Genomic DNA, 15,050 nt, shown 5'->3' with positions numbered 1-15,050 from the left:
CCGAGTCGATCTAGCCATGTCCGTCTGTCTGTCTGTCCGTCTGTCCGTCTGTCCGTATGTATAAACGCAAGGATCTCAGAACTTATAAGAGCTAGAGACTTGAAATTTTATATGTAGGTGCTCCTAGTGCCTGCGCAGATCGAGTTTGTTTCGATAAATTACTCCGTTTCCAAGCAATCGATAAAAATCGATATCCGGTTTTTTTGGGCAATTTTGGTAAATAATAAGAGCTGGAGTCACCACACTTGACACATAGCCTTTAAAATGGAATATATATATATATATATATATATGCACTTGATGTTGGAAGAAGAGGGTCCAGGGTATCCCCTAGTCGGAAGCTCCTGACTAGGACCTACTGCTCGTTTATTTTTATATAATATAATAAAACGCCCTTCGTAAAAGACACTCCATATGAATACGCTCGTAAGGAAGCTGCTTGCAATCAACGAATGGTCCTCTGTTAATACCATACCAATACCATACAAATATTATTAATATAGGCAACAACAACCTGATTTATATCAACCGGCTTAAACTGAAGAATATGGCGTATTAGTCTATTGTTCTTGAAGCATTAAGCTTATGCTGCTAGTGGCATATGCAGCATAGTTTGCCCCAAAAGATCCCGCCCTTTTAATGCTATTTCAAATAGAAGTCCTTGGTTGCTTACCAAGTGGGAAGTGAGATGCCTGCACATTGGACTTAACTGGCTGAAAATTTCCGAGAGGGCCTATCAAAACACTGTGTTCTGCACCACCGCGAACGTCTTGGCTGGGGACCAAGCCCGAGCAGATTATCTGGTGATATAAGCCAAAACGATGTTTTCCAGTTTGCTCCGGGTGTTTTCTTATTAGGTTTGAGAGAGGTATGAATCTAAAGTTGATTCTCCGTCTTCAAAATAACTTCAATTTTCTTGTTCTTGTGATAAGCACCAAGGGACGGATAACCTGAGGGCCGTTACCTAGATGCACCAGTACACCAGGCAAAACACCTCTATGCTCTTGCCCGTGATGTACCCGGCGCAGTGGATGGAGAGCGCTGAGAGGAGCGAGTTCTGGTCGTTGATGCATATGGGACACCCGACCTTGCGTTGCCTTCACGTATCTGATTAATTTCCTGTGATGATCCCACAGGATGCCGATCCTGCTGCCGAGCTACATGCACCGAAAAGACCTAAGAGAGTTCTCGTATGCTAGGCAGTTGGGGCAAACTAAACATTAATATTGCCCGGAGACGCTTCTTACGGTTCAGGAAACATTGGCACTTTCGCAGCGCTTGCACTCTGTCGATAACTCTTCAAACGTGTACTTGAAGGAAGAAGTGGAATGTTAAAAGAGCGTTTTGAAGCTCTTTACTCCGTTTACTTACTCTACGCCATCTATAGGAGTGACGCTAGGAGGGTTGAAGCGCCTGAAGAAATTTCGATGGCTGTAAGTGAAAGAAATACACCGTTATTGGAGAACATTTGTTGGGGGTACCCCCGTCAGAATTTTTCGTTCGATAAGTCCAACATTTTGCTAAATGTATGGCTCGTCTACTGAAGCATACAGAGACGCATTCATAGCCCTATTTAATTATGTACGCCCGACCGGTCCAGGTTAGATGGAATATGTGGTCTTCACTAGATTCCTGAGGTGTGGAATCCAGAACTTGCACTGGAAAATGCGGATCAATAACATGGATCTACCATGGAGTGAGCTAGGATGCGAAAACGGAACCTGATTTATTTTGCATTTTTAGTTTTCGCCCTGAAATTCAAATAGAATCGCAACTGTTCACATTATTCACGTCGTGGTTATGACTAGCGGGTATTTCCCGGCCTTACCCGTGTAACGTTTTGTGCTTAATATTTTAGATATTTCCTTTCCTAATACTACACGCTCGTGGAAAATTGAAATCTACCCGTAACCTTTTGGTCTCCACTTCTATTTAAAAATAAGTAAAAAGTGAATCGATTAAAAAACCAAATGTTGGAATCAGAGGTTTCCGCCCTTATTAGTTTTTTGGTCAAGTGACCGGTAGAGATAACAGCAACGGCTGCGTGCAGTAACAGCAGAAGACAATATTCATAATTACAGCTTAAGTGCAAATGATGTTTGCTCTTTGTAAGTTGCTGCCTACTCTCTTCATCGGCCCTTGCCTCCTGCATTGACGCCCGCTGCCCATCGTTCTGAGCGGAGCTCAATTTCGTTCGTTTTGCATATAGATTTTAGTTTTTCGTTTAATCGCAAGCAAGGCACAACTATTTCGAGCAAACTGCCAAGCAACATTATAACATTTCGTAAATTATAATAAGTGCCCTGTGCGGCAAATAAATACATTCGAAATAAATATATAATTCTTCGAATTTCGTTGCACCCAAGCAGTGCTAATTAATTAGTTGCAAAAAGGCTTGTCACTATACATTTTGGTGACCCCGACATGAATCTTTATTAATCTTTCGTTTCGTTTCGTTTCTGTTCGCATTTTATTTTATAATTTCATTGCGTATATTACAAGCCACAGTTGTGCGTTAAGTGCTCCGCGCCTCAACATAAATTGATTAAATTAACCAAGTCTCTCTATAACTGTACTTAACCGCATGCTTGTGCATATGCATACAGTTTGTCATTGTACATAGACGCCGTAGCAAAATCACCATTAATCGTTGCACGCTTTAATCAGCTATAAGCTATCTCGCTCGAACGAACACTTGCGCGCCAAATTTGTATTGTAGTTCGGCTGTGTGAACCTTGTTGTGCGCTACATTAACAATGTTTGATGAAGGTGCAAGTGTAAATGAATATGAGGCGACATCTGCTAATCAAGTGGCGGTTGGAACACAGGCTGCAGTTCTTAAAGCAAAGATTAAGAATTAAGAATTAAGAATTAAGAATTAAGAATTAAGAATTTAAGAGATCGAGTCAATAGATTGTCCTCTGAACTTGATCCCGCGCGACTTCGCGATGTTGATGACTACGAGCTGCAAGATTACATATGCATGGCATCTGACTTGCAGGCGAAATTTGAAACAATCTATGATAGTTTTTTGGATGTGAGTCAGGCCAGCGTTGAAGAGGATCTTCAGTCAAGTTTTGAGTCAACTATTAGGCGGCTACGAGTGTCCCTTCAACGCGAGCGCGGAAATCGAAGCACGATTCAGCAGACTCCACATTGCTCGACTTTCAATTCAGACACAGCCGATGATCCGCTCTCTACTTTTGTTGTTCCAAACCACTCTCAACTTAAATTGCCGGATTTTAGTGGAGGCTACACAGAATGGTCTGACTTCTCGAATATGTTTACCACGGGCATTGATAAGGAATCGTATTTGACCAACATTGAAAAACTTCAGCATCTACGGTCATGCCTCAAAGGAACAGCGCTGGATACAATTCGCTCGTTGGAAATGTCAAACGCTAATTATGCTGCCGCTTTAGAGCTGCTTGATAAGCGTTTTAATAACAAGCGTCTTGTTTTTCAGGCACATATTGCTGAAAATTTGGGTTTAAGAAAGGTGGATAAGGGTGCGAAGGCATAACTGCGCGAATTCTCAACTCTCATTTACGTGCGTTAAAATCGATGGGCAGTGTGGAACCGCCGGCGGCATCATAGTACACACACTGCTGCAAAAATTAGATAGCGCCACGCAAGCTAGCTGGGAGGATGATGCGTCGAAGTACGTCATACCATCATGTGAGCGGCTTACAGCCTTCATTGAGAAGCGTTGTCAAAGGCTGGAAAATGCGGATAACGCGACGGCAATGTACACGCCTGGCTCTCAGGTGGGCCTGAACAACAGTAGTAGAAGAATGTTTGTGGTGACTAAGAATGGAACAAATGCATGTGTATTTTGTGAAGCCGCAGGCAACTCCGTTTATAGATGTTTGCAATTCGCAAAATTGTCGCCCTCGCTGCGCCTTCATGAAGCCAAAAAGCTTGCGCTGTGCCTTAATTGCCTGCAAATGGGAAATTAGCTGAGAGTCTTCGGTTCCAGCACTTGCAGAGTCTGTGGAAGCAAACATGATAGCCTGTTGCATCTTGGCAACACAAGCAGCCACAGCGTTGCTTCTAGCTCACACAATGTTCAAGAAGCCGAAACTTATACGTCATCTCAAAACATCCTGGCGGCAACTTCATCGTCGACACTCCCCATCGACCAGCATCTTAAGCACGATGTTGTCCTACTTGCCACTGCCGTCATCAATAAATCGCGCTGGCTCCTTGGTGCCCTGCCGTGCGTTGCTCGACTCTGAGTTGCAATTGCAAATTATCACCTCTCGTCTTGCTCATCAGCACCAGCTGCGCAAATTCCAGTCCACAGCAGTCGTCTCTGGCATTAGTGATGCAGCGTTTTCGTCAGATGGTTTTTTGGTAAACATCAATATCCAATCTCGAGTGTCTGAATACTCCACATGCATCCCGGCATTGATTGCACCATCCATCACCGATAATCAGCCTGGCTTCACTCTTGACCCTGCATCATGGAACATTGCGTCAAACATACAACTAGCTGATCATGAATTCTTCAAATTTCAGCAAATCGATCTGCTCTGCGTTGGCCAGATTAAACCAGCTGCTGGACTGCCGATACTGCAAAAGACTCGCTTTGGTTGGGTCGCGACTGGAGGTGCTCCACGTGCAGAAAAATCATCGCTCGTGGCTAGGCGATTAGTGATGAATCCAGATCTGCTGGTAGACTCGCATCTGCAGACGAATGCACAGATTGACGAATTAATCCGTCGGTTTTGGGATCTGGAATCTTGCACAGAGCTTGAGTCATCAGCAAACAGTTAGGAGCGTGACTGCGAGGCACACTTTCAGGCCAATTCTAAGCGTCTGCCGACTGAATATCCCTATGATCTTAACGTCTTGACACCGGCACACTTGCTGGGTACAGCGCCATCATCGTCATACATTGAACCTGATCTAAGAAAGCTTTATTTCAATCGGCTTAGCAAACAGCTACAACAAGTATTTTGGGCCCGTTTGCGCGAAGAGTATTACACGCTTCTTCAACAGCGCTCCTCAGCCAAGACTCTCCATCAACGATGTCGTCCTTCTAAAAAATGAGAACCTACCGCCGCTGAAGTGACCATTAGCTAGAGTTCTAGAGCTGATCTCGGGATCTGATGGGGTATCTAGAGTTGCAGTGCTTCAGACTGCGACTGGAGTCATACGCAGAGCAGTACGAAAGCTGTGTTTGCTGCCAAAACAGGATGATGTTGAAAGTCCTTTGCCTTCCAACGGGGGGAAGATGTTTGGTCAAGTAACCGGTAGAGATAACAGCGACGGCTGCCTGCAGTAACAGCAGAAGACAATAATCATAATTACAGCTTAAGAGCAAATGATGTATGCTCTTTGTAAGTGGCTGCCTACTCTCTTCATCGGCCCTTGCCTGCTCAATTTCGTTCGTTTTGCATATAGTTTAGTTTTTCGTTTGATCGCAAGCGAAGCGCAACTATTTTGAGTTGACTGCCAACATTATAGCATTTCGTAAATTATAATAAGTGCCCTGTGCGGCAAATAAATACATTCGAAACAAATATATAATTCTTCGAATGTAATAATTAATTAGTTGCAAAAAGGCTTGTAACTACACACTTCCTTCTGCCTGTTACATACATTTGCACAAAAACATTATACCATTTTTAGCAATATTCAATGGTTTCAGGGTATAATAATACTTTCTCCCCATTGGAATTGAACTTGCAATTGTTTCCAGTGGCTTTTTAGCTTGCAGCCATACCGAAATTTGGTACTAATTGAAAAAGAACTGAACTAAAATAGGACCACATATTTACATAGAGCATACGATGCAATCAAAATTGTAATTCTTTTTGTGTGTATTTGTGCACATTTATACAGAAATTCCAGCGCTTTGTGCCAGCTGCCGCTGACTCGGGGCCTGTCAATATGTATATATGTATATAACCACATGGTTTCTTTAAAACTGTAAACCGATCTTGATCAAATTCAGCAGTTGATATTATTGTACAATATTTATTGGATAGTTTCAATACATTTACTTAACTGATTTATAGCAATGGGGTGTAGGCGGAGATTGGCAATAGCTTTAAAAATAAAGATACGTGATATATGTAAACAATTCTAGGAACCAGATGTCAAATTTGGTGACTAGCTCTTAAGACAAATAAAATTTGCTCAAGAAAAGGGATTTTGATATTAAAATACAAAGTAATGGTTCCATCGATAGGACTTGAACTCGTATCTCACTCTCTTGCTACTGCCTTTACTCAACAGCCACACCAATAATTAAGTCATAGTCAGAAAAAAACGAATCAAAACCATTCAGGAATAAAAATTGGAAAACCCGTTTAAAGCAAACAAAAACGTAGAACAGACAGAATCTGATCAATTTAAAATAACTAATAAAAATAGAGTCACCCACTACTACAAAACACAGTTTAAAAAAGAAAGAAATTTTATCAAATCCCAATACCACAGGTCTCTGGAGTACAAAATCATGTTGCTTCCATTAATCACCAGATACCCAAGTTAAAATAATTAATTTGACAGAAATTGATAGTATAACTAACTATTTTGGCAATAGAAAACCGGAATAACCCCAAAAAAATAGACCGAAACGAGGTCTGTTTAACATAATATGCTCAGCATAAAAATATCGAGTGGAATTTCAGAAAAATTTAGAGACCGTTGCACAAAATTCGATTCGATTCATGAGTTAAATGACGTAATACGAATGATGGAATGCAAAAATATACAACAAAAACTAAAAATAAAAATGTATACCAATTTGTAACTATACCAATACAAACCACAGAAATTATTAAATATTATAATACAATTGTAATTAGGAACCTAAGTCTAATTGTCAAAAGCTAAATAATAGAAATAGATTTCACACATCTATACGCACCTCTTGAATTAACACAAATAAATATCATATCATTGTTCAAATAATTTTCGAAAATAACTTATTATACTATACTTATACCTAGCATTTGTAACATTAAATCCAATTAAACTTTTGTAAAATGATGCAAAGAAAGGTGCAAAACAAAGGTAAACCACAAGATGAAATGTTAACCAAACAAACTACCTGTATTGTACCACTGGTACATACTTCTCTATAAGGGAAGGGAATTGACATATTCGCACATATGCACAGTTATATTAACAAATATAAGAAGGCAGCATAATTTCAGCTGCGCATCTGCGCTACTACAGTTAAGCAAAGCAATAAAAACAATATTCAGATAATTGCAGCTTCATCCATACAGATAAGCAAAGCAATAAACACCTTACCTAGATAATTGCAGCTGCACTTGTATAGTTACGCAAAGCTGCGCGTCTGCAAGTCTACTGAACTTTTAGTCTTAAGCTGATCTTCAATTAAACACCTCGCACACAATTTGCTCGCGTTGTTATTTAAGAATTATTTCGGCGTTGACCTTAGTGATATTATCACGCGTCATTTATTCGATTCAAACAAACTATTTCAGCATTAACATCCTGCCTTAATGCTGATGATGCACTTTTGGCTGACTTCGCAACATTGTGCTATACTGTTGTGTAGGACATTCTAGGAAATTACATACTTTTTTGGCTAAAGTCACCACACAGTAGAAATTGCATAAGCTGCAATAACTAATTGCGGCTTACACGGTGAACAGGCTGAGATGGCGACTCGTTCGTTATGTTCCACTAATTTTTTTCAACCGGCCTAAACTACAAAATATATCGTCTATCGTCTACTGCTTTTAAAACTACAAGCTTATGCTGCTGCTTCTGTAGCTTGGAGGCAGCAAGTCGGGAGGACAGCCTATCATAAAGTGCAGACTTAACTGACTACCTTTGTCACTTGGAAGCAGCGGACGAGCCCGTGTTTTCGGATATGATCGCCTGTAGTTTTTAAACTTGTTACGCTAAACGTCATAAAACATGAACCAGAATACTTTTAATGTGTAGGGGACAAGCCTGTACATTAAGATGCCTACAAATGTTTGAGTATTTCATAATGTTGTGAAATTTAATAATCTGACGAATCGTTGACCCTTTGACAAGCACGCAAAGGACCATATTAAAATATATGTATATCAAATTCTAATGGTAGATAAGACGGTCACCCAATTCGAGCAATCGTTAACACACAAAATTAAAGAATTTAAAATTCTCCTAAAAAGGCGATGAAAATTATCTGTTCGCACCTGCCCATAATAAAGCCTACCTACATACTCGAAATTGTAAAATAACGATCAACATAGTCACCTGTATATATATATATATATATAGAAACAAAACAACAAAAAGGGGCTAATGACAAAAAAATGTGATTCGACTGTCGAACTATGTCGATTTTTGCACGTATTTTGTATTGCTTTCGATTATAAACGAAGTATTGTTATTCATGACATTCATGTTTAAGGTCAGTTACCAAGAATAAATATATTTGATTGTTTTGCCGATGGACACACCTTGCCTTTGTATGTGCTCTCTGTTAAACCGGATGGTCGAAAGTAAACAATATGACTGGAAATTGGAATATTCTATTTTAAAGCAAAGTTTCCACTTCAACACTTTTTAATGCAGTCGGCACTCAAATTAACAGAAAACAAGTAAGAGGTTCTAGTCGGGAGCTCCCGACTAGGGAATACCCTGAACCCTCTTATTCCAACACCAAATAAATTAATAAACAAGTAACAGGTTCTAGTCGGGAGCTCCCGACTAGGGGATACCCTGAACCCTCTTCTTCCAACACCAAATGCAAATGTATATACTATTCTAGAAGCTATATGTCAAGTTTGGTTACTCTAGCTCTTATTATTTACCAATATTGCCCAAAAAACAGGATAACGATATCGATTTTTATCGATTTCTTGGAAACGGAGTAAGTTATCGATTATCGGAAACAAACTCGATCTGCGCGGGAGCTACGAGCACCTACATCTAAAGTTTCAAGTCTCTAGCTCTTATAGGTTATGAGATCCTTGCGTTCATACATACGGACGGACACACAGACGGACATGGCTAGATCGACTCGGCTATTGATGCTGATCAAGAATATATATACTTTATGGGGTCGGAGAAGCTTCCTTCTGCCTGTTACATACATTTGGCTTTCGCACAAATACAATATACCCATTTTTAATGGGTTCAGGGTATAAAAACGAGGTAGATTCGGTTTCGCTTTCCATAGTACATTTTATTTCGTGCGCTTGTGTACTAGTTTCGTGCTTTTACTTGAGCAATGCCGCTGTTATGTCTAACAGTAAGATATTAACATGACACAACCGGTCGGTTGCACAGAAAATGTGCCTATCGAAAAGTGTCCTTTTTTGTTGTTGTCGTGTGATGATATCAATGAAAGCTTGAGCGAGAGAGAAAAAAAGTGCACGACATAATACAGTTATGCATTTAGGCAAGCTATTTTATATATATTCAAAGTTATAAGAAAACACCTATTAAATAATTTATAGTTATTTAATATATGTTTATGTGTATGTGTATATTAAGAATTAAGCGGCGTGGCCAACACATCCTGTGCAAACTCACTCAAGAAAGGTGATTTCATTATCGATTTCTGAATATATTGTTGCCAATTTTTCAGATATTGGCTCTGCTTGAATTTGGGTTACAGTCTGCATATTATCCAAACATGCAGAAAACAGTGATGTTTCTCCTGAAGCACTCGTATCAGTCGAGGATGACAGTTCTCCCTCAACTAAAACTGTTCGATCTTTAGAACATTTACCCTCATTCCGATTGGTACCATTATTGACATATAAAATAAATATGCAATCGTTATTATGATTTAATTTCATTTAATTTTATATATCAAACGTATTAGATTAAGACAAAGATAACTTTACTTGTTAAAAGCATTTATTCTAAAATACAAAGCTTTGCCTGCTATGTAGCAAGCAATACTTGAGGACAATAGAAAGGACCCGCACTTCAATGACACTTATACCCAAATTTGTTTTGTCTTACTTGCTTTAGTTAAAAAACCGAAGTGCTATTTTTTTTAAATTTTGTTTTGTCAACATTTTTTGTTGGTCGTTTAGAGTTCAATTATTGCGGCACTCCATATAAATCTCAGATAACAAAGCTTTGATATCCAGTAATTTACGTTCGCGATTTATAAGTTCCGCTAATATTTTCTTTGTAAAGTAGTCTTGGCTTTTGTCGCACTTTAACTTTAGCTCCATCCATACTATAAACAAGTAAGAGTTTCTAGTCGGGAGCTCCCGACTAGGGGTTACCCTGAACCCTCTTATTCCAACACCAAATAAATTAATAAAAAAAAGTTCCCTTGGCAGGGCTCGAATTTGCAACTGACCGCATTACTTACTGTCGACTCTACTCAACAGCCACACCAGCGAAAAAAAAATAATAATACTTTCCCCGGTAGGGCTCGAACTCGCGACAGACCGCACCACTTGCTATGCCTCTACTCAGCAGCCACACCAACAATTAAGTAATTATGACAAAAAAAAGGAACTAAAATAACATAACAAAAAAAGATGCAATTACCATGCTATTAGAATGCGAAGCAGACGCGCATGAATGTGTGTGTGTACATGTATACAGAAATGCTTAAAGCTGCTGCCCCATCCAATTGCGCAGTTGCATATAACTTTGTTTTTTCCTAACCGATCTTTTTGAAATTTTCTACAGTATTAGTTATTGTACCATAAAATATTTGTGTATTCGCAATTACCATGCTGTTAGAATGCGAAGCAGACGCGCATGAATGTGTGTGTGTACATGTATACAGAAATTCTTAAAGCTGCCCCATCCAATTGCGCAGTTGCATATAATTTTGGGTTTTCTTAACCGATCTTTATAAAATTTTCTACAGTATATCTTATTGTACCATAGAATATTTGTGTATTCTGAAAAATCAATTGCATTTAAATTGTGGTTTAAATTGGTTGGCAATAAAAGTTGGGTTATTAACTTGATTTATAGCTCTAAGGTGGTAGCGGGGAGGTGGCGATAGGTATGAAATGAAAGATACTTGAAATATCTATAATATTCTAGAAGCAACATATCATGTTTGGTGACTCTAGCTCTTATTATGTACCCAATTTGCTAAAAAAAAAAACAGGATGTCGATATCGATTTTTATCGATTGCTTGGAAACGGAGTAAGTTATCGATTACCGGAAACAAACTCGATCTGCGCGGGAACAAGGAGCATCTACATCTAAAATGTCAAGTCTCTAGCTCTTATAAGTTCTGAGATCCTTTGGCTCATACATACGGACGGACGTACAGTAATATTAAAATAACGTTATATTGAAAATTTTCAATGCTTTTGTCCCTATAAAATTACGGGTACTTGGAATTATATAATTATTAAAAATTAACCATGCTGCCAATGCTTATAAAAATAATTGGATTGCTTGGATAAATAGCTAATAACCGCATAAAAAAATATAAAATTATTAAATATTGGACGGTATTGGACAAAATCGACAGTAAAACTAGATGATATTAAATTGCCAATACTTTTGTCCGTGACTGTATGTACAGACATATACACAAAAGACACTTTGGCAGCTATTTATTTTATTCAGTGCTCATGGAATAAGAAGGAAAAAACGACGAAAAGTGTCTTTGTTCGTGCCTAGAGCCTGCTGCGTAGAAACAGAACTTTTTGTGTTTTCTTTCTCCGTTATTCATTCTGTTCTACAAAAACGGTTGACTGTTATTTGCGAAATATCTTTTAAAGTCAACGAAATTGGATTCGGATTGTTTTCATCTACTTTTCATTGTCAGGTTGGCTTAAGTCAACTTGAAGAGCACCTATTGGGTCCCTGCATTTATCAATTTTCATTTGGGTGGCCACTGGTCGGACCGTCCTTACATAGTCTTATGAGATGATTAAAAAAAAATAATTATTTTAAGAATTTGATGGTGCCAATTTTGTTCTGACAGTTTATATTAAAAATTTGTTTTTAAACAAAATCTCAACATTTAACTGATCGTTCTTATGGAAGGTTATCATTTACCGATAGTCCGGCGTCGGACGTAGTCCGACGTTGAGACTTTCCTTATATATTGTGAGCAATTTTAAACTTAATTTTACAGACTTTTTCGAGTGATTTTTAAAAACAAATTAACAAATCTTCTTTCTTGGCTGATTTTTCCTAATGTGCAAAAATGAAAATCTTAATCGGATACACTTTTTTTAAATGTATTTATACGTAAGAAAACGAATTAATGTCGAGTTGCATGGATATATGAACTTAGTCATATTCAATAGGAAACATATATTGTTTATGGGATTGGTGATGTCCCATTTAACACGTTAGACATTTGTCGAATAAATATAGTGATATATGTACTACTTATAATGAGGACTTAACATAAACACAATATTCTAAGCCGAACTCCAAATTCCCAATTCTAGCATTCCGGACATAAGCATCCGCCACAATTATTCCCACAGTCACAAAAATAGTACAAAAATGTACAAGGAAGAACGAGTAAAAACAAGTAAGAGGTTCTAGCCGGGAGCTCCCGACTAGGGGATACCCTGAACCCTCTTCTTCCAACACCAAATGCAAATGTATATACTATTCTAGAAGCTATATATGTATTTGGTTACTCTAGCTCTTATTATTTACAAAAATTGCCCAAAAAACAGGATTTCGATGTAGATTTTTATCGATTACTTGGACACGGGGCAAGTTATCGATTATCCGAAACAAACTCGATCTGCGCAGGCACTAGGAGGACCTACAAATAAAATCTCTTATAGGTTTTGAGATCCTTGCGTTCATACATACAGACGGACGGACGGACGGATGGACGGACAGACAGACGGACATGACTAGATCGACTCGGCTATTGATGCTGATCAAGAATATATGTACTTTATGGGGTCGGAGATGCTTCATTCTGTCTGTTACATACATTTGCATTTTGAACAAATACAATATACCCTTTTTACGCATTTTCAATGGGTTCAGGGTATAATTATGTCTAGAGAAAACCTCATAACCCAGGTTTGATAAACGACGGCTTCAGTTCAATAATTGAGTCTTATTTGGTATCTGATTGTGATTCGATAATTCGTTTTCTGTACAAAAAACGCTTTTTGATTTATTTATAAATTAAACCCGAATATTAAATGATATGAATGTTTTTATATCAATCAGCAGATTTCTCTGAAATTTTTGATGTAGCACTGTTACATTAAACCATGCAACTACTAATCATATGTTTTAGTGATAATTTTTAATATACAATTTTTAAAATTTTAATAATGTTTATTTATTACATTTTTGTACCTTCAGGGAATAAATGAATCGGCGAACACACTTTTGGACGCAGCAATTGTGGAGCATGACCAAAAAGGGTATAGTGCTGCAGTTGGGGCAGTTGTCAGGCAAATACCTCAGCTAGTTGTGTGCCCGGCTGTTTTGGCAACTCAAGCAACTACAAACATTTTAGGAGGAGCTAAGAGTTCTCTTGTCCCGGAAGCGAAACGTGAAGCTACAGACAAGTGGAAGCATGCAAAAAAATAAATTTTAAAAAAGGGATATCCATTAATATCAGTGCATTTTTATATCTAATTTTATTAAATAAATTAGCATCATAGCATAGCTGACTATTATTATTATTAATAATATTATGCGGTCGGGTGTTTTGTCTATTAATACCTTAAACATCTCACCGCCTCCATGTAACGCTTTTAAGAGCTTATAGCTGTTTCTACTGGATGGCTTAAAAGATGGTTTTTCTGTTTTTTTCAGGAAGATAATAAAGAAGAATCGACCGCTAATAACTAAAGCATTGAAACACCCCAGATTGAAGCTTTTCAAAATGACAGGGTTATTGTTAATCGTTAAGTCGGTGAGATAACTTCTGTTTAGCATCCGGCCTTGCTCTGAAAACAAGCATCTGTAAAGTCTTACGTCAGCTCACGCATGAAAACCACTCCTTGCAAAGGCGCCCATGGAAAAATCAGGGACGAGTCTACATATGAAAAGATATAGCGACAGAACTTTGGAGCTCTTCAGCATGAATACACGAAATCAAAATCAACATAATAAGGGTAAATTACACAGCGTATATTGAATAATGGTAAGTTTGCAGGACAGGGAGTATGGTTGAGGCAAAGCACTTACTGCCGGGTGGAAGTACACTGATAAAAGCGAACCTTCAATCAGTGCGATGTCAGTTCTAGACAGTAACTGATACTCAAGATTTTTAATTTACATAGGTTACTTGAAACTGCGAAACCCGAGAAAACCCACCAACACATTAAAAAAAAACTGAGATTTATAACCGAATATTTAAATTAATTTATAACGTTTTTTTTTTACATTTTACATTTTTACATTCTTCAAATGCCTCAATGTCCCCAAACGTAGCGATTGGTGAAATTGGCAGCGGCAATCTCGCTTTATGAACTTCTCCGCAAACTCGTGCCTTTATAATTGAAATTTGATTCCATAAAAAAATAATTTCTTCTTAATGATCAATTTTTGAGATCTTATTAATTTGATTTAAACCTTGTTTTCGTAGCTTCAATATTTCGGCAAATATATTAAAAAAATCGATTGCCTTACCAGAATAATTGCACTGATTAATTTTAAGAAAAAAATCTTTTAAGACATAGAAAAAAGAAATATATATATACATTTTTCATTAAAAAACTAGTAAGAGTCGAAAGTTCCCGCCTAGGGGATACCTTAAACCCCCTTCTACCAACACCAAATGCAGAGAGCGCTACGAACTCGTTTGCTTTAACAGCAATAAAAATAAATTTAACAAAAATTGATTTCCCTTAATAAAACTCGAACTCTTAAAGGCCGCGCAACTTGCCACCGCCTCTACTCGTTAGCCATACTACGTCTTATTATAAAATAGCAGCACATACACAAAACACAAAAAAATACAATCGCAATCTTTATAGAATTCAATAAAAACGCACATGTATGTGTATGTGTACAATGTTTGGCTATGTCATAATTTTGTGAAATTAAATTGTAATTAAATTAAATTAAATTGAAATTGTAAAAATAACAATCAAGACATTGATTATTATTAAGAAAAGGTGTATGTATA

At 37.8% G+C, this 15,050-nt stretch overlaps 1 protein-coding gene across 3 annotated transcripts in view; it reads left to right on the top strand.

The window, feature by feature from the left end:
- LOC115760348 (autophagy-related protein 2 homolog B) overlaps positions 1-13,566 on the top strand; it is a 282,487-nt gene extending 268,921 nt beyond the window's left edge. For all 3 annotated transcript variants that reach the window (XM_030701631.1, XM_030701630.1, XM_030701634.1), the window contains one exon: positions 13,274-13,566. In XM_030701631.1, the coding sequence (XP_030557491.1) occupies positions 13,274-13,504 (231 nt within the window). In that variant the 3' untranslated portion in view covers positions 13,505-13,566. The remainder of the gene's footprint in view (positions 1-13,273) is intronic.
- The last annotated feature ends 1,484 nt before the right edge of the window (positions 13,567-15,050 follow it).

This window comes from Drosophila novamexicana, unplaced genomic scaffold, assembly GCF_003285875.2.
Source record: "Drosophila novamexicana strain 15010-1031.04,08,12 unplaced genomic scaffold, DnovRS2.1 tig00000434-arrow-pilon, whole genome shotgun sequence".
Taxonomy (NCBI): domain Eukaryota; kingdom Metazoa; phylum Arthropoda; class Insecta; order Diptera; family Drosophilidae; genus Drosophila; species Drosophila novamexicana.
This window is presented reverse-complemented; position numbering and strand designations above follow the sequence as displayed.